Source organism: Cyrtonyx montezumae, unplaced genomic scaffold, assembly GCF_038088225.1.
Source record: "Cyrtonyx montezumae isolate F1298 unplaced genomic scaffold, pur_monq_1.0 scaffold_6, whole genome shotgun sequence".
Lineage (NCBI taxonomy): Eukaryota > Metazoa > Chordata > Aves > Galliformes > Odontophoridae > Cyrtonyx > Cyrtonyx montezumae.
In genome coordinates, this window is record NW_027072067.1 from 15,426,908 (window position 1) to 15,453,416 (window position 26,509).

The 26,509-nt window shown below is 43.8% G+C and overlaps 1 protein-coding gene across 10 annotated transcripts in view; it reads right to left on the minus strand.

Moving 5' to 3' along the window:
* Positions 1-14,373: 14,373 nt before the first annotated feature.
* The window catches only part of FOXP1 (forkhead box P1), a 335,216-nt gene continuing 323,080 nt past the window's right edge, over positions 14,374-26,509 (minus strand). For all 10 annotated transcript variants that reach the window (XM_065749241.1, XM_065749239.1, XM_065749238.1 and 7 more), the window contains 2 exons: positions 24,703-24,869; positions 14,374-19,074 (listed from right to left, as the gene is read on the minus strand). In XM_065749241.1, the coding sequence (XP_065605313.1) occupies positions 18,930-19,074; positions 24,703-24,869 (312 nt within the window). In that variant the 3' untranslated portion in view covers positions 14,374-18,929. The remainder of the gene's footprint in view (positions 19,075-24,702; positions 24,870-26,509) is intronic.

A 26,509-nucleotide genomic window follows, 5' to 3' on the forward strand; every position in this document is an offset into this window, starting at 1 on the left:
TGGATACGCTTTTTTCATTACAATGCTGTCTCCGTTCTGTCAGTGTCCACGCTGTGAATCCTCAGTTATAGCCTGGACTATTGATAAATACTGATTTTTAACATACAATTCTTTTTTTTTTTTACCCTTTTAGGCATTGTAAGATTTTTTTTTTACATATCTCTTCTAGTTTGTTGTCAACAATATGCTATTATATAAGAAAACTCTTCTGCATGATAGCTCCAGTGCAGAATGATCAAGGATTATCTGTCTGAAGATGTAGCTGTGATCCTAAAGAAGAGTGTCACAGGGTGGTGATTCACTCTTGCTAGTGCCTTCCCCTGCACTTTCCTCCTTGGATGCTCACTTCTTAGAGCTCTTGTAGGGACACAGGCTAAGTTTTAAATTGTAATGCGGATGCCAACGCCTAAAAATGTGTCTTTGCCCCAGTGTGGATTATTAATTCCCATTTCCAAGGAGCCTGCAGCAGTACAGACTGGGACCATGCAGCAGCCTGCAGCTCTTATTTGTTTGCTTTGCTGAACTTCCCATTTCATTGCTCACCAAGAACTTAGCAAGACTTTTAGCACTATAATTTCAGATATTTTTCTCCCTAAAGCTATGAAAACCCAACTTTATTTTCTGATCTGTGGGCTCCCTGAGCACAGACTCAGACACAGCTCCTGGGGACAGGGATGACCGGGCTTTCTGGACACACCAATGGTGAAGGGAGATGTTCTCTTCTTTAAACCATACTCAAGGCAGTAATGCAGGCATTGTGTTCTCTCTAGGTGCTCATATGGCTTCATTATGTTGCTACATCACAAACAGAGGTAAAGCAGGACACCTTTGGCTCACCATACCCCCTGCTATCACATCTCCACAGCTGTCATCCCTATCCCGGCACCAACTGCCATGGGAAATGTCTGGAGGCACAGGCACAGCAGCCACGCTTTTAAGAGACATCATCTATTCGTTTCAGTGCTGCCAAAGCTAAACACGTTTATAGATTTGTTCATAATTATTTTTGGAGTAGAATTCCATTTGTTTAACAGCATCTGAAAAATGGAGTACCTGGGGCAACGTCGCTGCGTGCAGCTGGCGCTGCCTTCTCCATCACTCCAGGCAAGCTGCCAGCTGCCCAATGCCCCTTTGCTTATACCAGAGCGTACACACCTGATTGGACTGCTCATCGAAAGGCCTCTTCCTTGCTCCAGGTGTTCACACTTTGTGGTTAAGCAGCATCATTTTTTTCACCCAGTGACATCAAAGCACTTTACAAACATTTCATTAAACCTCTCCACCACGGGTAACTCTCCCCACAGCCAGGTAAGCAAACAGAGGCATGAAGCAGCACCAGCAATCTACAGTTGAAACCCCCTAAAAGGGATTTTGAGCCAGAGTCATCCTAAGTCAGCCATGGAGATGCCAGAGCAGAGCAGCCACAGCTTCCTCCCTGCAGCCACAACCAGTGCCCGTGGGTGAAGCACCCTGCAGTGTTGCTGCTGAGCGTGGCTTCGCACCGTGCTGCCGGCTGACATGCATTGGCAGGACAGATAGTGAAGCTCCTGTGTTCTTCCCACCCATTCTGCACTTTCCGTGACCCCCTCCTTTCATCAGTAAAAGTAAATGGAATGCAATACCTCTAAAGACTCTGTCTGGATCCAAAACATTCATAGCCACGCTGTAACCATGAATGAAAAGTTAAGAGAGAGTATGGTTTGTACCCAAGGGCTCTTTTGCTTTTTATATGTTTACATATACCAGCCAATGGTCAGCAAATAAGCGCCATGGCTTGTAATGAAATGGTTGAACCATCTGTTTTAATCTGCGATTTAATTTCACTGCGAAGTATTAAAGTTGTTCTGATGGTTGGGTTGGCATGGCTGCTTCATATGAAAAGTGTTGAGTGTCCCAGTTATTCTGCACCAGGCATGTGCTGCGGATATTATACGCTGCATTGTTATTTTCTTCCTCCAAAAACATTACAAAGGGCTCCTTCATGCAGCATGACCGAGTTTTGAGTCCCTCTTTTTGGTTAGCAACAGGTAGCAGCTGCTGTGGGCAAACATTGCGGCTCTTTCTGAGAGCAGCAAGCATTTTTCTAGGAAGTGCTAAAAATAAAAGAAGTTTAAACAAATTGAGCACCCAACCGAGCACAGAGGGACTGAGGAAGGGGCGATGCTCAGTGCCAGGAGAGGGCAGTGCCCTGAGGCTGTTGGAGGAGCAGTTTTACTCCTGAAAGGTACTTTGTGAACAAAATGCAACGTCCACCGGACTGAGAGTTGTGTTGGAGTCAGGCCACGTACAGGACCATGGGGCTCAGAAAGAATGTCACATGCAAGCCGCTGTTTGTGAGGACACAAACCCATCCCTCTCAGTGAGCAATGTCTCAGAGGATGGCCTCACTCCCCACTGTATGGATCCTTCACCCACACACTGTGACATGTCTGTTTGGGAACTGTAGACAGGGACACACATTCTTCTTCCACTACAGCTCCCTGGCTCCGAGGCAAGAAGCACTGCATCCCCACGAACCCAGTACTTGAGCCAATCTAAAGCCATGCTGGGAGCTGGGGCTAATTAACTCAGCAATGGGGCATCCTGACATAACTGCATGGCTTCTGGGACCCAAGCTTGTATTTCTGCCCATGGCCTGCTGCTCCATGCTATATATCTGCCTACTCAGCCCCTGCTCAGGGCTCCCAGCAGAAGGAGAGATGGGTAGAGCAGGCACTATGGACTTGGCAGCCACCATGCCCAGAGCCATGCTTTGTCTGGTCTTATTTGGAGTAGTTGGTGCTGCTTGGAATGCATTTTCCTGAACATAAGCTGGAAATTACTGATTTTATCCTTACACAGCTAGTATAAAAGCACTAATGTCCTAATGAAGAGCCTCACTTAGCTAAATGCCTCATACAGCTGAGTAAAACAAAGAATTTTACTAGAGCTTAACCCAGTCGTTAATAAGCTTTTTAACCCTGACCTTTCAAATCAATGATCTACCACTGGTTTTACCTTTCAAGAAGGAATTCCATTTTCAAGTGATAAAACATATTTTGCACTCCTTACAATCTAATGATTATTCTCAGCGTTACTGGATATATGAGGCCATCAAACCATTAGAAGGTATAAAATGTATTAATGTACAGCATTCACGGCTACATTTGCTTTAGAGTCAATAAAAGGGAAACAATTTATAAAGGGCATTTATGCTCATTACAGAATATCGATAGATTGTTTCTCCCATCATTCCTGAAGTATGAAGAGCTCCATTTTGTGACAGGTAGTAGAGGATTTGCATAAGCTCTTTGCTTACTTCACGGACTTCTCCAGCATGGAGGGCTCAGGCTTAGGGCTGAGCTGTGCACAGGGTGGGATGTGCTGTTACCCATGCATTCTTCTTTCTCCATTTGAGCAGCTCACAGCAGCCTCATTGAATTCAGTGGTAGGCATTAAGTAGCACAAGGTTGTGGGCAAATCGGGCTGAGGTTAGGAAAGAACAAGAGGAATTATTTGTGGGGAAGGTCAGGGATGAAGCACAGGACTGCTGAAGGGCTCTGCAGAGCACCTTCCTGGGCGGCAGGGCGAGGGAGGCTGCTCCACCTGCATGGGGGGAAATGGAAAGGAGTTACAGGTCACGCGGAGGAGATACGGGAGCGGCAGTGCTATAGCTGGAGGTGGAAGCTCCGTAGTCTGTCCTAGGGAATAGCTCAATTAACTGCAGAAATAAAATCTATGAAGAGACAAATGATGAAGGCCCTGGGCTGAGTCTCAGCAGACCTGGGTTCAGTTCCTGGATGTTTTCAGGTTTCTGCCTGACTTTCTGCAAGCCTAGTCAGCTCTCTGTGCCTTGGTTTCACGTCTGTTAAAGAGGAATAGCGATATTTCCCCTCTCTGGGTTCTGACCTCTGCACTGATGCAGGGGCACAAAGAGCTGTGCCATGGCAGCCCCCAATAGGTTTGTCTAACTTGAAGAGATTCCTTAATATCAGTTCTTCAACGACAAAAGAAGAAGGAAAAAAAAATGGATGTCCTGGCTGCACAGCATTGGTGTGACAACCACATACATCGAATGGAGTGTCAACTGCTTAGCAGTCATAATTAGAAGGGCAAATGCCAGTGAAAGAGAGCATGGCTGTTGATGGTGGACTTTGGGAGAAGTTGGTGTTAGAGTGCTAGTGAATTTATCTTTAAGTATGGGCTCTTGTCTTCTGCCTCAGCAGATGGTGAGACATCGTCGACCACAAAAACCTCTAGAACCAGAACAGCGTAGTTCGCGTGCTCTTGCTAAACACAAATATCAAGACTAAGAATTCTCAAGGCTTGGGTTTTTTGAGGGATGGCTCCTGCAGTGTTCCTCATCCCAGGGCTGTGCCCTCACACTGAGCGAGAGTTCAGGATGCTGCTGAGCCCCTGCTCAGGCCAACACCTCTGTTCCCCGCTGGCTGCATTATTAAAACAACATCTCCACTTCCAAGTAAGTAAATAAATCTCACTGGCAAGTTTGTCTTGTGACAGCCAACATCTTGTCTCCCCAAGAACTGGGCTGGCGTCCTGCAAAGCCGCTCTAAAGGCTGAGAGCAATGGCCAAGAGATACACCAAATCCATCTTCTGAGGTAGCAGACAATGGAATAAGCGAATACATTCTAGAAATCCTGCTATTAGTTATAAAAATCATTTAATTCCCTAAAGTTACAACGGCCTGCTGCCATTTTCCCAGCAAGCATTCCTTTTAGCCTTTGAGAGAACACAGTGCCCAGGGAGCTTTGCTGCCCTGAGGAGGCCGTGCTGCAGACCCACCCCAAAAGGCCCAAACACCTGGTTTCAGGCACAACAGGAACATCCAAATATACCTTATCACAAATAAGTGTGTGTGACACGAGAGCCCGCCGCCTCCTTGAAGAGATGCTGTAATTGACAGAACGCAAGGGTACAACAAAACTTCACCTCAGTGGTGGATCAGAAGCACAGAGGTAACCAAAAGGCTAGGAAATTACAGGTCTGCTCACATCCTGTTCCACCTGACCCATTCTTCATTGAAAAGACATAATAAGTATCTATAGGAGAGTGGTCTTAAGGCTCCATTCATTCCTTTTGCTAGCCCAGATGAGAGGTGGTGTAACGTAACACATACTGGCACCTGGCATTTCATTTAATTACACCTTCAGCTTGCCTGGTTGTGGGGTAAATAACTCCCAAGGATGGTACTCTGCAAAGAGGTAGTATAGGGGATGGTATATTTTAAGTAGTTCTATATAAACAGTATACAAATAATACAAAAGAGAAGAGGGCTCACCTTTAGGATGACAAGGCTCGCAGGGGACTCCACGTGAGAGGGATCTCCAAGAAGAGATCCTTCCCTAGTGGTGGTCAGCCTTTAAATGGGGTTTGGGAGAGGTGGAGCCAGGCTCCACCCCTTCCACTCACACAGGTATATCATCTTCACCTGTGCCCCCATGGCTGACTCGATGCTCACCTCAGGTGACCAATCAGTGGCTCAGGCCGTGATTCAGCAGTTCCCATACACTGGGAAATGTTTGAAGTGTCAAGGTAAGCAAATGATAAAAACATATTTCCCTGCTACAGGAGGGCTCCCGCAATGCAAGCTGAGAGGGCCAGGACTGCTCCAGCCATTATCCTGGTCTGCATGAGGAGGTGGTGCAGAGGAGCATTGTTCCTGGGCTGTTATCGCCCCTGAATAAGGTACCATGTGCTGCAGGCAGCTGAGTGCCAATCCCCCAGTGGACACTTGGGAATTCTTCCCCCCGGCAACCACTGGTGTAAGAGGAAATTAGCAGCACTGCCTCTGGTTAAGCTCAGTTTCATCATCTCACCACTGAGTGCGCCCCATTCTGTTGACAAAGAGGGGAAAAGTATACCAAGGACAGTGAAATGCCAAGAGCCAGCCCCACAGCTGCCACCAAAGGCCAGCCTCACCACTTTGGCCCTGAGACCCAATGAAGCAGAGAGTGGTAGGGCTGGACTCGTTAGCAGTAATCACAGTAAAAGAAAGAAATCACAGTTTTCTCACCAAGCTTAGGGGGGGTTGGGAGGAAGGAGAAGAAAGTTCAGCACAGATATTAGTCACCTTGTTTTGCTCTCGCTGATGGAAATTTCTCAGAAACCAAAATAAAGGGTGTGGCGTAAGAGCCTAAAAAGAATAAAATTAGCTAGAACCCACATCCTAACTTTTAAACCCAGTGCACGAGTGCAGGTGTCTGCAGCTGAGCGCAGTGTTTCTGTTTCAGCCCATCCGAGTATGAGTCATTTCCATCAAAAGAGGAGGATGCCTTGATCTGTGTGCGAGCAGCAGCTGTTGGAGCAAACACAAACATGCATGCCAAGGATTGTAAGGATGGAGTTTATCTACTATGTAAACAACCACCTGCTGCAAATGAAAAATTACTCCTACACCACCTGAATAAGATAAGCATATGATGGGGGGAAATGAAGAGACAGATTTATTATTAATTTGCTGGAACTTTCGAACCAAACATCTCTTTTGCGGTGGAGCAGTAGGATGCACCAGGAAGCAGAGCTCCTTGCCCCAGACCTGCTCAGCATTTATTTTGCCTAAGTGATTTTCCTTTTTTTTTTTTTTTTCCCTAAGTCTGGTGGAGATGAAAACACCAACCCAAAGATGATAATTAAAAGCTAAATGAAACCACATACAGCTGTGCTACTACACGGCTAATGAGCATGCAAATATATACATATGACAAGGATATAATGCAGACTGGCTGCCTTGAGTGCTGAGTACAGATTTCCAAGAGCTGGAAACGTTATTGATTATAGCTGAGCTAAACTTCCTGACTCCAGACATCAAAGATCAGCCTCAATGTAATCATCACACAGCATATGGGAGCGTGGCTGTGAGGCGCTGATGAGTGATGGCTCGGGGAGCTGGATGTTTGCACGTAGGGTAGGGTGGGACATGTCCTATTGGCCACCCAGCACTGAGCACCATAGAGCCCTCCTCAGTCTTACTGTCTGCTGAGATTCTGAGGGTTTGAGCTGGGATATTCACTTTTGCCTTCCCACGTCCCTTGGCAAGGTGCTGATTTGTGGTGGGCACATTCCTGGGAAGATCATGCTGTAGGTAACCTGTACGAGGCAGAGCTTCTTGGCCCCTGTGAGGCAGTACGCACGAGCACCTGGACAGGTTCTCCTTGGAGGGCCTTCTCCTACACTGATGTGAAAGAAGACCAAATCACATTTCTCTTATTAGCCAAAAAGTAACAACCAATTTATCATGAAACTTTAGGCACAGGAAAAGCAAATAAGAAAAGGGATGGAAACATCAGAGTGGGGCCTTGAACTGAGTGAATGAGCATCCATTGATCCCTCTGAGCTCATAACCAGAATACTGAATCCCAAAGCAGCTCCCAGCGAGCTCCATGCACATCAGGGTCCCAGCAGAGGAGGACCTCACAGCCCACTGAGAGATGACATAGATATGTACAGAGCAGAGGGGGCCTGGTCTCCTTCCCCTTCACCTTGTGCTCCATTCCCTAGCCACGTCATGATGGAGATGGCTTGTTCTCCTCCACGATGGCCACAGAAGCAGTGCAGAAACTGAGGGACTTTCCAGGAGCATCACAGAGGGATGGAGCACAGCTCTGGGAGGAGAAGATGGCAGAGACTCTGGGACAGAAACCAAACTTGTGCTGAACACAATGCTTAGTGCATAAAAATTAATCAAGTACTACAATGACTTGCTTTATTCATAATACTTAATGGTCATGTAATAGGAGTTTTTATTCTGCAGTTAAAGTTCATAAGTGCAGGTTTTACATGTAGAAAGGTATTATGCTGATAGTTTAATTACACACCTTTCTGCACACCAAAGGAAATGGGTTATGCGGGTTTTGTAATTAAAGAAGGACTTCTGAGGGGAAATGAACTTTGCAGTCAGCAGCGTAGTATTTGATTTTTATCAGGTGTTTTTGTTTTGAGTTTGCCAGCACTCATTGTGTGGTAAACAGGTGAGAACACCCTGAACAGCACGAGGTGCCAGGGAAAAGCTGTGAGCATGCAGCACAGCAGCAGTGTTTAAGAGCAGCATGGGTGAGCACGAGGCACCAGCATCATGGGTTAAGAAAGTGCTCCAGAGCTCTGTCTGTGCAATTCTACACGGTACAAGTCTGTCCAGCACGCCTAGGAAACAATTAATGATGTGCCACATGTAGGATGTCAGGGAAGGCAGTAGAACCAGAGATCCTATAGCCTAACTGCAGTTCCATTTATTAAAAAAAACATACAAAAAAACATATTTGGGTGTATATATATACATGTATTTACAAACTGCTGGGAGAAATCCATTTTCAAGCACAGTAAATGAGCTACAGGGACCCGTGCTGTACCCAATCCGCTCTGTGCTGGCGTCTGTGATACAAACAGCTCTTACCAAGCTCAGCACAAATTAAAGAGGACAGAGCAGAATGGTCCAAAAAGAAAATTAAAAATGGACTTCACAAAAACAAATAGAAAAAACAAGGCCTGAATGTGAGAATGCCCTTTTCTTTCTTGGCAAGGCTGAATACTTCTGCCTGTGGAGATGGAGCCCAGGTTGAGGGTGCCCATAGCTGTGCTCCTTTCTCAGTGCCTCGTCAGTCGCTCTTGGCCAGTGGTAACCTCTGAAAGCACACATCTCACACACAGAACCACTGCAATACTCTCAAAATTCACTTAATTGGAGCAGACACTTGGTAATTACAAGAGGAACAGTCGTGTAAAGGGAATATCCAAATGTAACTGGACGTTTTTCTTTGAATTTTCTTGGCCAACTGCATAAATTAATGACAATGAGAGAGAACTGTAACGGTTTTTCTCTTATTAAATTCATACACTTTGGCTCTACTCATGGCTGCAACATATTGTTGAAAGAACTGTGGCTGCAGCTTTCAACCCTCATCCTGCAATCGAGCCCTCACTGCACTGTTGTGGATTACAAATAGTCATTTGCTTCAAAAATAGTATTTGCTTGTTTTTTATAAAACAACGAGAAGTGCCAACCAAATGCAAACAGGCATAAATGTGATTGCTCAGTGTTAACTTCACGTCTTCAGCCACCACAGTGTGTAGGACAAGAGGGAATGGCCCCAGGTTGCACCAGGGGAGGAGCAGTTTGGATATTAGGAAGAATTTCTCCTCTGTAAGAGTAGTCTGGCACTGGAATGGGAGGTGGTGGAGTCACTGTCCCTTGGATGTGTTTAAGGAAAGGATAGGTGTGGTGCTAAGGAGCATAGTTTAGTGGGTAATATTGATGGAAGGTGGACAGATGGACTGGATGATCTTTTCCAACCTTAATGATTCAGTGATTCTGTATTAACTGGTGAGTGGGGATCACAACGCTTCGAGGCAAGGCTGAAGTACCATGTAGACAACAGGCAGAAGCTGTGCAAATGCACACACACACATAAAAAATCTCTACATAAGCTGCATTATGATTTTTGGGTGCACACAAACGATGCATCCTTTGCAGTTGGTAGCACAAGAGATTCCCTCAGCCCCAGTCTCACTGCTCAGGCTCCCTGGTACCAAGTCAAGGAGCGGCGTGCGGTTACAGAGATGCTCTCCACAACGCACATTCCTCCAATCTGCTGAGTTCTCCACCCCTGCAGAAAAAGATACTGCTCCATTTTGATTATTTTTTTTTAAGTCTAACAAGGGTAATTACAGTAGGATTAACAGATTATTTTTTTTTCCCTCCACAAAGTACAACTGTCTCCTATCAGAGAGAGTATTATAGCAGACTTATGACTAGACGAGTTTTTACTGTATATGGAAATGTATTGAAGTGAATGTATGGCTCAAACGCACACATCCCTCACTGTATTGTTTTGTAGCAGCTACTTCTCCCACAAAGGGCGGCCACATGTGAAGAGCGAGATTCCCAGTAAGTATCTGGTAAACATTTGGAAACGAGAGACAAACAGCGCAGCGCAATTGCACCATCGTACTTCAAATACCCACTTGAAAAAAGTAAAAAAAATAAAGAATAAAAAAGAATCCATTCCGCAACACGCCGAGCCTGGCTCCCGACACCGGGAGGAATCGCAACGCCGGTAAACTTGCAGAAATATTTTTACAATTTTATTAGAGGTTTTAATTCCGTGCTTTATCTACCTCTGTTAGCCTGCAAAATAGCTTTAAATATTCAAGTGGTAATTAATGAATCTTTTATGTTGCAAATCAAACATTTTCATCTGTGCTGTGGTTACGGTGGCGGCGAGGAGGAGGGATTTGGAGTGTAATTGTTTCTCCTGTTCCCCTCGCAGTGCTGAATGCCTTTTTACCCTTTATTATATCATTGGCTTTTGCTTCAGTTCATCAGCGCTTTGCCACATCTTATCGGTCGATATTTGCTGTCTGGTTGTTTTTTTTTTTTTTTTTCCTCAGTTCAAGATTTCTTACTGTGCCTTTGCCAGAGACATTCCTAAGGAGATGGAAACTCTCTGAATGTGGAATTTTCGCATGAGTGCAAAATAATAAAAAGCATGTGTGTATTAAAAAGGGATCAACTTAATGGGAAATGAGCATTGGGTTACATTAATATTCTATTACAGTAAAAATCATATTTAATAAATTTTCTCCAGATTTTTCAGAATCTCACTGTATTTTTCTAAGTCCTATGCCAATCCAAAGAAACAGTGTATATGATACATTTGATTTATGTTAAGTAAATAACCTGCACAGCCCGTTTTGGGGTTTAAAAAAAAAAATTAAGTGTGGAAACACACACCAGACTGAAATGTGTGCTTAGTTTCCATGTGCTAGGAGAAATAGTGTTGGTCTTGTGCAGCAGAAAGCCTTTATAAACAGAATTCTATTTTATTGATGCTATATGTGGAGTTTTATGTTATGTGGCAAGAGCATGAGAATGAAAACATTGTAATTTATCCTAAACCGTAAAATTATACTAGTGCTAAAGTAATTACTTCACATATTAAAACACGGTTTCCTTTACTTTCCTTTGTCATCACGTAAAATTAGGAGCTGGGCACTGCAGTGGAGCTTTTCTCGCCTTCCCCAGCTTGCACAAAGGATTGACACATCTGTGATGGCACACTGTATCACCCGACCCTTGTTGTTCTGTGACCCTAATTAATATTATACTGGGTGACATTTATGTATCAGAGCAATAAGCTAAACAGGAAACAATTTATGTCACCTAAAGCTTTTTAACAAATCGATGCAACTATTTGTAATTGCTTGTTTCACAAGATTAAAAGTACTCAGCCTTGATCTTCGCCCACAGTTTTGTGGCCAACATGACCTGTGCTTCCGTTGTAAAATAGGAGTGTTGGTGATCAGCACCTATTTCCATCAAGTAATCCATATTGCTAATATTTCTGGAATTTTAATGTAGTTACAATTTATAGCCGATCAAATGTGGTTACCTAAATTGCTGTTGCTAGTAGACAGTTTAACTGTCTTTATTAATTACAGTATAATTTAATGTTTGAGTACAGGCACTTGTGTTGGTCATTTTTACAGCCAAAGCAGTTATGTGCCTTATGACGAACCATCTTAGCATTTTCAATGGAAATTTGCTAATATGATGAGTGATAAAAACGTCAAACTCTGGTAAATAATGGTTATTGCTTTGGCTGGAATTAATCCTTGAAAGGACGGTTACCTTCAAATTACCATTATTGCTTGAAGAAAAAAAAGAGCACAACATTTTTTTGGCTTCTGAGATGCATCAAAAATGGCTGCTGGGGGCCACCAAACAAATGGAGTTGCAGCTCCAGCCACAGCAGTAGTGTTTTCATTTCTTTTTCTCCAGGTAGAGGAATTCCCTGTTGAGTAAGATCAGAGGAAAGGCTGTTTTGGGTTAAGTACCCCAAACAACACTGTTGATTACTTTTAGCTCATGTGCTTTGCAGCTGCCTGATAGAGCTGATAAAATGGGGCAGAGACCTCTAACAGGCCTCAGCTCTGGCTGATGGGGACAAAGTCACAGGGTGAGCAGGGACACGAGTATGGCCCGAAGGGGATGTCACCAGTCACCAGTGACAGCATTGGCCAGGAGGCAGCTGGCAGTTGTCACCACCACTGTGGTGGCAGTAGGGTGAAGGGCAGAGCTCACCGCCTCTACGAGGGATTTGAGCAGTGACCCGATTAACTCACCATCAAACCAATGTTTAACATCATCACTGAACCCGCAGCCCGATTACTGGGTTGAGAGGGCGAACTAGAGTTTGTTGTGATGCAGGGTGTGCCTCTGTGGGAGGCACCGACAGTTGGTCGTTCCTTCTGTTAGGCCACTACTGCGAAACCTGCGGTCCTCTGTGATCACAGCCCAGGTCAGATGGCATTACGCAGCTCCCTGGGAGTCACGTGCACAAAGCACAGTGACCACTGTGCTGTGCGAAGCCTCCAGCTCCCGTGCTAGGACACAGCTGTCTTCTGCTCTCCTCAGTGGCACAGAAGAAGCCCAGAGAGGCTTAGCACTGCCCTCCGGTTTTCTTTGGAAGTGGCTCAGTGACGCTTCGCCTCAACATGGACCGTGAAAGTGCTTTTCAGCTTTGGTGGATAACAGCATTTGGGACTGGGAAAAGTACAGCCACGGCAAGTCAGCAGGTGACAGATGTAGGCCTCAGTGTGCCGTGCACACACCACAGATGATCAGGGAGATGAAACAGGAGTCATCTGGCACACCTTCAGAGCACACAGGCCGCCTAGATCCCCTCCTGGGCTGTGCAAAGCCAAGGTGGCCCCTATGGGGACAAGCGGTCCGCATCCAAGGGGCTGAGAGCCCACCAGACTTAATTCTGGGCCACGTTCCTCTACCTGGAGCTGACCCCACCACCCGTGCTTTAGCGACACAGAGCACTCCTGCCAAAATAAAACACTCTTCTTGCCTGTGACGTAGGAACATTTTCTTAACTACAAAAGTGAGACCTCTCCCATGCACTAAAACTTAATGATAAATGAGCAATACGTGACCAAACTCACATTCCATCCTCTGCATTTTTTCTTGGTAAAATCCACCCATCTATACAATTTTGCGACACATTGTAATGAGTGTGCAAGATTTTCCACCCTCCCCCCTCATAAAAAAAAAAAAAAAAAGTTATCTGGTATAATTTTATGATAGAATATTTTTATAAAATCATTTGTACTAATTTAAGCATTTATCATTATATGCAAAAAGATTTCTTGATGAGAATATTATAGACGGTGCATGTTTTTGACATTAGCATTTTATTTGGATGACTAATCTTGCAGATGTGAAATTTTAATGAATTATTCATGAAAAAATCTCTCCTCTGAAATTCTGGCTTACTGCTAATGCTAGTTATTAAACATTTTATTTTTCTTTATAAAACTTGATGAAGAAAATAAATGTGTACTTACTAAAAAAAAATACAATAAAAAGGGAGAAGAAGGTGGGTTTTTCCTCTGAAGTTTGTCTCAGGTGACAGAATAACCTGGATCCTTGTTCTCACAGTGGTGTGGACTGAGATTCACTTTGCAGCTCCAGGTCTGCTGAAGCTAGGAGGAACAGTCCAGACCAGCTCCCATTAAGGGACTGCACTTAGATTTGCAAGGTCAGGACACAAGCCCTTATTTTCATCCTTTTACCTCTGAGTCCAATGAGAAAGCAAATACCCCCAACTGCCCAGGAACCAAATGGGCAGTGATGGACTTGCTCGGAGAGAAATCCTTCCAAATGATAGCATCCTCCTCAGTTCCAGAGCTCAAGGCCTACGTGAGCACTCTGTCCAGACAGGAAACTGCAGCTAAATCCTTGCAACTCAGCGTGGCTGGGGAGACCCAAGGGGAGCGATGGACTGTGCATGGACGGGCAGGGACAAGGTGAGGTGCGAGCAACTGCCCCACGGGGTCTGCTTTGGGGTCCAGTGCCACTGGGGATGTGACATGGGGGGTGGAAGGGGAGGGTGGGGTGGGGAGGAAGAAACAACAAAAAAAAAAACTTAGGACATGGCAACTTGCATTACCAGTGTGAACAACCAGCATTTTTATTGCATTTGAGAATGCTATAATGTCAGTAATTAGTACTGACTACACAACATTTTTTATTGTCTGTATCAACAGACATGGAATGATGGAATTACAGTTGATGTAAGGAATGAGTTTCTTTTATGCCTTATCAAAAAAAAAAAAAAAAAAAAGAAATCTCGATACTGGCAGCACATACACACGAAGCACCATGCTAACAGTCTGGACTGTACCATTTTCATCAAGGCTTATGGGTAGGAGATAGTTTGTTACCTGTTCTGGGCCCGTTAAAATGCAGCCGTGACTGCAAGTTCACCTCGCAAGACTAGAATACTAAATTGCTTCTGAAACATCTAAAAACTCAATCTGAGTTCATTAACCAAAGGTACCAAAGGATTTCAAAAGAGTTTTAACACCTTTTTTTTTTTTTTCTTTTTTTTTTTTTTAATCCATGCTATAATGAACGTGAGAATATTGGCAATCTGAAAACTACAATAGTTCAAAATTATTTTTAAAAACTTTATATATATATATATTTATGTATGTATATATATAAAATATCTAATGATCTGCAATATTTGTAGGGTAGGAACCCCTGCCCTATCCCTTCGTGAAGTCTGGGCTCCAGAAGAGGGGCGTTCCAGGAACTCTTGCTGGACTCTTGCGAGTGAGAATCAAGAAAGGTCCTCTTTTGTGGTCACTTACTCTACATAAGCCTTGATTTTCTCATTTCACTTCTAGTCGAATGCAGAAACCTGACAGGTTTTACATTTACAAACTTGGTTTTGTGGACAAGGAAGGCTTTGACTCTCATTCCTGACAGCGGTTTACCTGATACATGGTACTACTTCCATAATGTACGCTTTTCTTTGAGAAAAAAAACATGTAACAAATTGTCTTTACATCTTGGCACCTTGTAAAGTTTTTTCTGTTTGTTTTTTTTAATACAAAAAAAGTTCAATAGTTTGACACTCCCCCGTTATTCATCACTACTTCACTGATAAACTCTGAAAGTGTGACCCTGGAACTCGTCATGCAAAATATTTACTGCAGCAGGAGAAAAACATTTTTTTTTTATCCTTTTTTCCTTTTTGGCTTTTTTTTTTTTAATTATTTTTCTTTCTTTCTTTTTTTTTTTTTTTTTTTTTTTTTTTGTTATTTTTCCTTTCAAATATATGAACTTTGTTGGAGACAGCCAGAAAAGGCAGCGGTAACAGAAGGGGTGGGAAAGTATCAAAACGACCAAACCCCCAAAACGAAATAAACCAAAAACGAAACAAAGCTTCAACACACGCACGCACACACACATACACACACACACACAAAAAAAAACTGTACAAAAACACTTCGATCCATGATAACAAGAGAAAAAAAAAATCTGTCAACTATGGTACAATTTAAAAGCTGAAAAAAAAAAAAAAGTCAGGGATTTTCTCCCACATGTCAGCAAATGTCATCCGATATTCTTAAAGCAAGGATAACTAAATAAAATACATGTGCAGCGTATTCTGCAATTCCATTACATACAGTAGGATTTTTTTGTGTTTTTTTTTCTTTTTTCGTTTGTTTTTTCCAAAGCTATCTTTTAGTATAGTTAATATAAAGCAGTTGCACAAAAAGCAAAAGGTGTTTTGACAAACAAGTCTGCATTTATTCCTTTTGAGGAACAATATCTAAAAAAAAAAAGGACCTCGCCACCTTTTCCGCCCTCCCCACCCCCGCCCCTCCCCCCGAAGACAAAGGCTCACACAGACACAGTGGGATATATATGTACAACATAATAAACCCCTCCCTAAAGAAGCAACCGTATATCCAAAGGGATACAGAATCAGAATTGTAAAAATCATAGTGAAGTTTGCTCGATGTAAAGCCTGAGATTTTCAGTTGGTTCTTCTGCAAGGCTGCGACACCTGCCAGATATAGGTTTGAATCCAATTTTTTCTTTCTTTTTTTTTCTCTTTTTTTTTCTCTTTTTTTCTTTTTTTTTCTTTTTTAATAATATTTTTGCTACAGTCTTTAGACTAAGCATGCAAGACATACAACTAAGTGCAACTGAGTGAAATGTATTTTTTTTATTTACTCATTCCCTAACAGTTCGGACTGAGGTATGCGTACTAACAGTTTCTCATGCTGTTATCTTTACTCATGTCTAGCTACACATGCTGAGAATGAACTAATCTACCGGATTTTTGTCCCCTTCTGAATACCCAACTAACCAGCAAACCACTCAGTTTAGAAGGACAGGGCTCAATTCTCACCATCCCTGTCTGGCTACCGCCGGCACGGCACGAAGCTGCCTGGAGATAATTTAAAGAAAAATAAATGTTTCAAATGACCACAGACTGCCCTTTTTTTTTTGTTTTGTTTTGTTTTTTTTTTTCCATTTCTCTTTTTTTTTTTTTCCTTTTTCCTAACAGAAAGCAGAGCTGAGTTTTATAAACATAACTGCCAATCAAATTTCTTGTACCAAAGCTTATGAGTGGACAGGAGTGTTCGTTCCTCATGAAAAACGCTGACTGAAAACTAAACAAAACTGAGCAAATTTGCCAAGATCAACCGAAATGAAAGCAGTCATCCTAGCACGATCCTGAAAACAGAAGTGGCACACAATCTGCAGAACCAAAGACCAAATTAGTCTATCTATATTTTTTTCTTTTCGACCTAGAAATACTATCACGTGGTCCAGTTAAAATTGTGGGAGCTTTTCTGTCCTCTTCAGCATTTTATTAAACTGTCTCCTTTATCTGATAACTCTACATTCTCTGCAAAGTAACTCATGTCTTTGCTCCCTCAGCTCCCATCCCTGGCGTCCCCAGTAACACTGTTTTCCTGGTTTTAGCCTCAAAAGCTCTCCTCCATTCCTCTTTACAGAATTTCATTTTGGTCACTGTAAAGAATTACAAATAAAAAGTAACAACTTTGGTTCAGACATCTACTTGGCCTTCTAAATGTTCTAGAATAAAGGAGCAGTTTCCCTCTCAGGTTAGCAATAGCCCACAGCTTGTCATTTCCCTCTAAATTCTTCAGCCTCCTTTGATCAACAATAAGAGGATATTTGGCTTCACAAGATAAAGCATATAACAGAGAACATAATTTACCTTTGTGTAATATCTTTGGTAATTTTAGGAAAAAAAAAAAAAGGTACAAAGAAGAATATAAATTAAGCTCCGAAAGGCTTTTTGAAATAATAAAAAAGCTACAGTCCTACATAAATAAACGAGTGATGGAAAAGTGGTTGCAGAATGAAAACGTTTTAGGTGTTTGGTGATCAAGGTTTACTGACCTATAGCAACAGATTTTGCATGTCATGTTTGCTTTGAAGAGCACTGCCAGTTGTGCCTACCAAGCCCCGGTGCGAATTCTCTCCTGTATTTCCCATTTCCTACAGCGAGGTTTCCATACTGGCTGGTGTAATATTGCATAACAATCGTAACCGCAGTACTGGATTTGCACAGTTGAAATTAACACTTTAGCATTAGTGGAGCTCTGTCCTTATTAACTCCCGTAACAAGTTCAGCCTGAAATCTAATTTGTATTCAAACAGATTAATGCCACCAAGCAATCCTGAACTGATGTTTAACCGTGAAACATCGCCACGTACAATAACAATTTAATGAAGTCATCTTTCCAACCACTATTTGCGAATGCAAATGATAAACGAAAATGTCATAATAAATGTATAGGTGCCCATCTCAGTAATCTCAGATATTCCAGAAAGATGTGTTGACCCATTAAAACTCGTGTTAAGCAACCGAGAGCCTGCCACTGTACTATCCACCCTCTAATAAAAGTGAGTTCTGTTGGTGCTGCATACGTTTCTTTGTGCTGTTCCATTTTGTGGCATTCTACAATATTCACCATTGCTGCCAAAAAGACCCAAAAAGAAATCTCGAAAGAAAAAATACCAACCCAAAACGACAACAACAAAAAATACTGCTTTGCGGAATGAATCTGTGTTGCTTCCTACAGTGTTTCTATGTTCATCTGTCATTCATTCTCATTCTTGCAGTACTTCGTTTCTCTCCCTCCGCTGGACAACCCTTCCACATGTATAGTGCAGCATTTGGGACCTTTTCAAAAAACAACCACAAAAAAAGAGACACCGAAATGGAATGTTTTCCACAGCTAAAGAAAACATGGTGGCATCTGAAGGAAACTGGAATGAATGACAGAAAAAACTACAAACAATTCAATGACATTCAGCTTCGTATAATAAAAACACCTATTAACATTCATCACAAAGTACAGAAAACGTTGAAGCCTCCGAGAGGCCCTGGGCCCAGATGAGGCCTGAGGTCAGAACTTAAAATGGTAGAGGAGAAGTGGGGCGGGGGAATAAAAGCAATACATTAAAAAGTTTGGGATAATTTTTCTTTTAACCCCTCCCCGATAGACGCGCTCACACGCACACACACATATCCACACACGTGCACACACAGGCCTTCCCCATCCCAAATGGAAGCAAAAATAAAACAAACAAACGAACGAAAAAAAGAAAAACAACAAAATGGAGTAAAGGCAGTGATAATCAACATGCAGTACTGTGCAAATATGTTGTCCATTGGAATCCTTAAAATCTGGGCAAAGACTTGATCTGCAGTTCTGGTGTACATGCTCAGTTTGATGTCCTCAAGTGTCCAAAATTGGCAGGACCTGCAGTCCACAGTTGGCTGCTAAATGTAAGTGAATCAGTTTAGCAAATTTACAACACTGACGTTGACTGTAAGAGAGGAAAATCCCAAGTACCAAACAAGTCCATCCAATGCACAGAGTACAAATTCCTTTTTTCAACAAAAAGTAGAAAAATCAAAAATACTCCCAAATGGGATACTTGATGGCACTAAGAGTTAACATATTTCATAGTTGTCAAAGTGGACTGAGAATCCTCCAGACTGTACAACAATGGAGAGATTTCACAGCTAGGTTTGACGTGTTCTTCCCATCTTCATTCTCAGGATAACGATGTCAGACATACTCATTCTATGTCCTCATTTACAGGTTCGTCTTCATAATCTCTGTCATGATCGAAATCTGGACTGTGGTTGGCTGTTGTCACTAAGGAGAGCGGGCCTTCATTTTCATCTGGATCTAGCGGTTCTTCTTTGACATGCACGGGGTGCCTGGAAAAATGAAAACACCGTCACTCAGCAAGCTGCCCGCTCCAACACGGCTCGGACAGCTCAGGGGGGCTGGGCAGGAACGCGGGGCAGTTTGGGCCTTCGGAGCTGAAGGGCATCGAGGAGCAGAGCCCGAGTGTGGTGCTGGACTGCAATGGCTGCGCTCCGCCGCTCGGCCTCCTGGGGGAAGCGCTCTGGGAGGAGCGCCTCGCTGGGCCTTCCATTTCAGCATCGAGAGAAAGCGCTCTCAGCTGACATATTAAGTTGATTAATACAATCTTTGGATAAGTAAGCGGAATAAGCACCCGAAAAGCCAAGGAGCGGTCTGTTGGCCCGCCGAGCCGGCGGAGGTTGGGCTAATCACCGCGCTGTGTGTGCGGCGTCGCTCGTTAACATGCAGAACCTGTGAGACAAACTCTCCAGAGGACGACCCCAAGTGAGGTTCTATCATTAATCAACTTCAAGCAAACACAGCAAAGAGACACCATGATACATGCCTTAAACTCCAAATTAATGCATATTTTTACAAACTGTCAATAAGGGAAGAAAAGCCCTGCCAGGAAACACAAACAGAGAGGAAAAGGCTCGCTCAACACAACAATATGATAAGAAAGCACAGTCCTAACGAGAATAATAACACTGTCAGCTGTAAACAAGGCAGAACATGATCCCCAGCTCACGGTGGGCACAAGGATGTACTAAAGAGATGAGATCTGCCAAATTTCTCATTATGGCACAGCACATGAATAACCCGCAGGGGAACGGGGCTTGGACATTCAGAACGGGTATGATAACAATTGAAAAATGTTGTTCGTAAATCATATTTACAACAAATCCTATACAAATACAAATTACCTTCTCTCTTTTTTTTTTGTTCGGCAGCTTTTGAAATGTAAAATAGCCATGTGAGTCAATAGTGTCTTGTTGGTGGGACTTTATAGGAAAGTAGGATTTTATTGACATTACCAAGTATTAATAATGCGACACAGCAATGGAGACCCTGTTTGCTTCCTAAATAATTGATGTTGTAGGCAATCCCTTAAAATAAAGTGTTAATGAGTTCAAGTCCCACTCTGTCTCTCATTGAGTTGATATCTACCTCCTAGAGTCCTGTTTTTTTTCCAGACAGGCTAAGTTAACCCTTTCATGTCGACTACTTGAAAACATCTGAAGCTCCATTACCCCTCCTAAGAACTTCTCCTCTCCTCGCACAGCTTTGCCTTAAAATGAATGATTTAAAATAGCTGTATTTTACTGAACGCTTTGTGTAGACAGAATGTCAGTACTTTCTGTACACTGCTGCACTGACAGGCAGGAAGAATAACTCGTGAAACAGGGAAATGTACTCTGCACCCAGCACACAAGCCAAAGGTAACTCTGCCTGTTTCAAGAGACCTGAGAGAACCAGCTGTTCGCTTGTACTGTGCTCAATGCACCCTATTTATTTAATCACTCGGGGACAGATCTAACTTGCTGACTACACATATCTCCAATGTGAGATGTGAGTGGCTTTCAAGTCCCTGCGTATTTCAGCTTCTTCAGTGGTGAAATGCTAGGTCAATACTTCGGTATTAACTGCACCTTCCTGCCCACCCAACCAAGAGAAGGGCTGCTACTGGGGAACAGCATCCGTGCACACGCACCTTCTCCCTTCTACAAATAAGTGCCCTATCGCCATGTCTTGTGCTATTTTCAAAAGAAGAGGGAAAAAAAAAAAAAAAAGAGGAGGAGACAATTCCAGTCTCAGGTGCTAAGAGCAATCTGTCACTTCCACGTATACAGCATCTTGCTAGAGCCAGCGTGCTGCTCAGCACTGCCTAGGTGGACATGTGCTGAGCATCCCAGCGGCTTGTGGCCACATGAACGTGAAACAGTGCTGATTAGCAGCAACTAGAAAAACTTCCAATATGAGTGGCCTGTGGGGCCCTCGCTTGGGAGGAGAACTGAAAATGAAAAACAGGAGAAACGGGAGGAATAGCGATGCACACAGACCGATGAAGCACGTGCTGCTCGGCCTTTATGGCAGGGCCCTCTTTTACTGCTGTTTTAATTTAGGTCTTGCTTGCTGCCATTCTGGTTTTGATGTGACTGCCAGGCTTATTTTTGCTTTTGAATTTTTATTTTTGGAAACTCATGCCGAACATTTTCAAAGGTAAGAGGAGAACCCGTTTCGCACAACGCGCACGGAAAGGAATTTCTCCAAGGCCACGCGGGGGATGCATCTCAGTCCCCCACTGCACCCTCCCACCTGCTAGGTAGAAACAAACGGGTGTCATCAGATATGGCCGGTACATGCTGAGCTCACAACAATCTGAAATTCAGTGAAAGCTCCTTCAAAGGTCTCTGAACCCTTCCAAAGTAAACTCTGACCAACTTCTGGGTTTGTTATGAAAGCAGGTGAAACCAGGTGGTTTTAACTGAGTTTCTCTGAGGTTTGGTTCGGTTCCCAAAAGCAAAACTTAAGGACGGAAAAGCAAAGCAAGCAAAGGACTTATGCTGCTCGACCCTGAGCGAGACAAAGGCAGAGGGGCCCACGAAGCCACAGGGCACAGCCACACCGCCCTCCTCCAGGGCTCATGTGCTGGACAGGCATCAGACAGCGAGCTTGGAAGAACTCCATCCCCCAAATCAGGAGGGTGATCTGGGTAACGCAACACCCCTGGGAGGGATTTGCATGGAAAACAAAAATAATTCATCTCCTTGCATCCTCTGTCAGTCGAAACCACCAAGTGGCATGCGACGAAGAGTCCTTACCGAATCCAGGATTCTGCTCAAACATTTCAGAGCAGCTGGCAACATTCAGTTTAAGTAAGCTCAAAGGCAAAGGCAGATTTTCCTATCTCTCATCTATGCCTGAATCTGTTTACCACCTCCCTACTAGGGGAAGAGAAACTATCACCTCTAAACTACGAAAAAAGTAAATGCTGAGCCAGGCAAAAAAATAAAAACAACAACAAAAAGGAGGGAAAAGAAAGAAAAATAAAAAAAAAAGGGTTTCCTATTTTTTTTTATATCAGCAGCATTTCAGCCCATTCCTTTAAAGTAGATGCCTAAGACTCCAGAAGGGGTTAACAATAAATAACCTTGCTGAACACTGATTCCCCTTCTTTTCACATCTCAGTAATTCTTTTGTTTGTCCACTCTGGGAACAGAGGAGTTTTTAATAAAGCTGACTGTTGTTTAAAGCCACTGAGTTCTGGTGGTGCACACAGCATGGAGTGGTTTGCTTTGTGGCTACCTTTGGAGCATATCAGGATGAAAGTGTTATGTCCCCAAGCTGTAATTATGCGACTACTTTCTAGTGTTTCAAAAGGAGGGGAGGGAGGGGGGGAAAAACCTAGCTGTGGTTCAACGTGTCATAAAAAGGAAACAAATGAGTGGTAATAAGACTTCAGCTAAAGTGTTAGACTTCTTAGCTGTCATGTTAACAAGGTCTTCTAAACCTCACAATAAAGTTTAAAGCTTGATTTATTTTAATATACTGAAATTGTTTAAAACATAATTTGCATTGCAACAAGGAAATCTGCGACAAGGAACTGGGAACGTCACTAACACAGCACGCTCACTGACAATCAGGGGTTGCACAGCGTCTGGAAATCCACCACTGACTCCGGATTTTATTTACTAAGCAGGGCAAACTCGCGACGTTTCAGTGGTGTTCTGGCTTCAGATCCCTTCCAACTACTTAGAAACGCCGTTTCAAAGGGGAAGCGCACAGTCTGGTATTGGAACATCACCTCGCCACGTTTTACTTAAGCAAAAAGAAATGTTCAGCCGAGAACACATATATTATCAATTCTGAGAAAATGAAAACACTCAGGAAACAATCATTTCCATATTACAACAGAAAATTGGATTTTCTGGTGAATAATGAAAATGAGGCATCCCTCCCCCCCTTCCTCTCTCTCTCCAGTATTTGTTCTGTGCCCCTCACCTTGGTATCAATGTGCTAAGAGATGATTATTAAGTGCAACAAAGGCCACGGCTATGCACAGTTCTGGAAAATGTCCTAGCCCGCTTCAACTCAGTTATTTCCCCCCCTCCACAGTCTCTTCAAAGACAATGAAATCTGAGGTGAAACAAGAAGTGCGCCAACTTCACTAGCCTTGAACTTGCAGGAAATAATTACTTGGATTAACGCAACATCATAAACATTTGTCCCTGTCTGTTATAGGCCAGGAGAAACCCTTGGGAGAAGTCTCATTTCTGGAGAAAACCCACGTCCCTCTGCTCCTCCTCCACTCCGGCCCCGCGTGGTCACGGGCAGAGGATAACAAACCGTGACTCAAAGTGCCTCGAGATGAATCTGCCTGTGATCGACGGGAAGCGTGTCACGTAACGCGACTTCGGGAGAGATAATTAATACCGCGCAAACAACCACCGGAAAAACTAAACAGATTATTTGAGTGTTTTGAAGTATATGGTAAAAGACAATGTTTAAAATTAATTATTAATTAAAAATGAATGTTGCCATCTTTAAAGATTTTTTTTTTTTCAAAGCGCATTGTGCGCTGATTTAAAATGCTGCGATATCAAAGCACCCGGAGCCTCAGATTCCTTCGTGCCCCCCTCCCCTCTGACAACGCATTATGCAGGTGGGAAACTTTTCTGCCATTAAATGCTAATTAGTTTCACAACTAATTACTACCGTGGTATTAGGTTAATGTTTTCCACTTTTTGATTTAGACTTACTTTTGTGAATCCCTTATTCAAATTACTTTGAAGTGAAAGACGACAAATTAGTTCTCTTTCTCATGCCTACTGTGAGCCGTGGTGAGGCAGCCAGCCGTTCGCAGCCCGCGCTAACGAAGCGCCGGTGGGACGGCAGCGCGCTCCCGAGCGCGGTTACTCGCACAGGTAGTCGAGATACTTCTGCACATTTGAGAACTGCAAGACTTATAAACTCCGGCTCCCTCGCCAGCTGCCAATTATCCGGTATGCAAGCTGAGGGGAGGGGGGAATTTACAGCTTTGCAAACTCACTCCATCACCCCATAAATACTGCGCACACCCATAGGGGCATCACACCCTTCCTGCCTTACCCTTTCCTGCGCGAGCTCGCTGCCCTGGTGCCATTCACGTTGAGCAGGGACAGCAATCCCCCATTACTTCATGCGGTTATATATGCACTCATTATACTGCCGTCTGTTGCTATAATGCTCCTATTAATTTTCCTTTTGATATTTTAAGAGCAATCTATAAATCATGCAGACCTTCACGTGTGCCATCATTAATGCTGAGCGAGACTGTTGTGCATCAAGTGTTTGTCAAACCCGCCCAACAGGCCCATTTCCCAGCCCAGCCCCGCCGGCCGTGCTTGCCACGTGCTCCCAAGGGGAGGGAAGCACCGGTTTTTCCTCTGAGAAAAGCAGCTGCCTAAGAGGTTTTGCAACCCCACGGCCCGTGGTTTAGGGAAGAGAATTACAAACGAGTTAACAATTTTACAGCCCTGTGTGCTTGTCAGACTGGATTGTGCTGATTCCTTTATGTTGAAGTTGGTAAATGGCCCTTTTACGCTCTCATCAGCCCAAGCACGTCCCCGGATGGAGGTCACTGCTGGTGCTGCTCCACGGTCACACTGCAGCAGGTTAGACAACGCCTCGACCAGCGCACGCAGCTCTGCCATACTCACATTGCTTGCATAGGGGAACGTCCTGGACTACTGTCACTCCCATTACTGTTCGTATGCTCCATTGCACCATTAAGCTCTTCCCTCATCACGTTGGCTAGGTTGCCCAGAGTGGGATTTCCCATGGAAGCAGTAGTGTATAGAGGTATACTGTTCTCAGCCATTGAAGCCTGCCAAGGACACAAACAAACATATGAAGAGCCATGACTAACGTTTTTATACATTGCACAACACGCTCGCTTATTCCAAAACATTCTCCACATTTACATTATTTGCAATTACCAGTTCTTAAAATATTGTGCTTTCTGATAGGTATTACGCTGATTCCACCAAGGGAAATTTAACATAATTTACATCTGGGTTTATGCATTCATAGCTGCACTGGCTTGTGAGTGGAAACAGAGCTTTCCATCCCCTATTTGGAATTACACCTCTTGGAAAAATAAAATGTGCTTTTCCTATTTTCATTTTACAAAATTATGTTTGGGGCTTTGGGTTGTTTTTTTTTTTCTCTTTTTTCTTTGGTGGCTTAGGTCTGGCTTTTGGCTTTGTTTTTAATGAAGGTTAATGAGGAAAAAAATAAGAAGTCGCTCTGCTGGTAACTCCTTCCTACCAGCACAGGCAGGCATGCAGCGGGATAACAACACTACCGAGCCTGATTTTCTCTTAAGCCCTCACTGCTTGGAGCCACGGTGATGTACCTGAGACTCAAACCAGTCCATGGGAAATTATCAGTCCTGCCTTGTCACTGGAAAGTGGGAATCTGATGAATTCTGACAAATCCCCCCCCCACTCAGCATCAACAGCTCAGCTTTCCACCTAGCTGCTGCAGATGTGACCACTTCACTGAGGGTTTTTCACTCTTCTAAAGGAATGCCGTACAGAGGCACACCGCACTTAACTTTCTAAATGGAAATCTCTGTACAAAGAGAATGAACTGTTAAATATTTTCCTTCTGATTCCCACTGCTCTGCCTGCTAATATTTACTGTACGTCAGGATTAGCTCATGTTGGCAGCACAGTCCTGTGCCCAGCCAGGCAGCGCAGGAGCCCAGAGCTAATGTGGGGTTATGTGTGAGAGGGCAGCAGGACTTAGGGCCGGTGGAGCTGGGGGACCCGAAGGACATTTCACTGCTGCTCCCATCTGAGCCACATCGACATGACATCATCTGCAGCCTTCCGAAAGCGTCAGCACTGCGACCACAGATGCTGGCTTGGCTGCGCTCGACCTGCGCTGTGGGGAGGTCAGCTGGCTGCAGAGCCAAAAAGCCCACCTGACTGTGGGGCCCTGCATGATGCAAACCTGCCCATGGGAGGGGAATTCACACCATCCTGCTCCCCACGGAATGCTCTCCTCCACTCCTACTTCATGGGGACAAAGCTCCACACTCGCCGCCATCCAGGCCAGCAGAGCTGTTCCCATACACGTGGGGCTGGGGGACGGCCAACTCTGCCTGAAGCATCTTTGGGGGCATGGCCCTATTTATTCCGCCTTACACTGACCTCTCTATGTGCAGCCCTATGTGTCACACACGATTACAAAAGCTATTCTAACAGCGGGGATTATTTTTATCTTCTTGATTCAACAACCGGCAAACTCATTGTGATGAGGGGATGCAAAGAATGGTTCACATTTCCTGCGCTCGGCAAAATAATGACTCAAGTTCTTCACCAATAGTGGTAACTTGTAATTGCAGTAAAGCGGTTTCTTGGGAGAGAGGTGGGACACGAGGAGCACGTGCTATAATCATGGTGCTGAGGGGGTGGTTTGGGGAGCACAAAAACTCTTGACAACCTGCTGGGAAAAGGC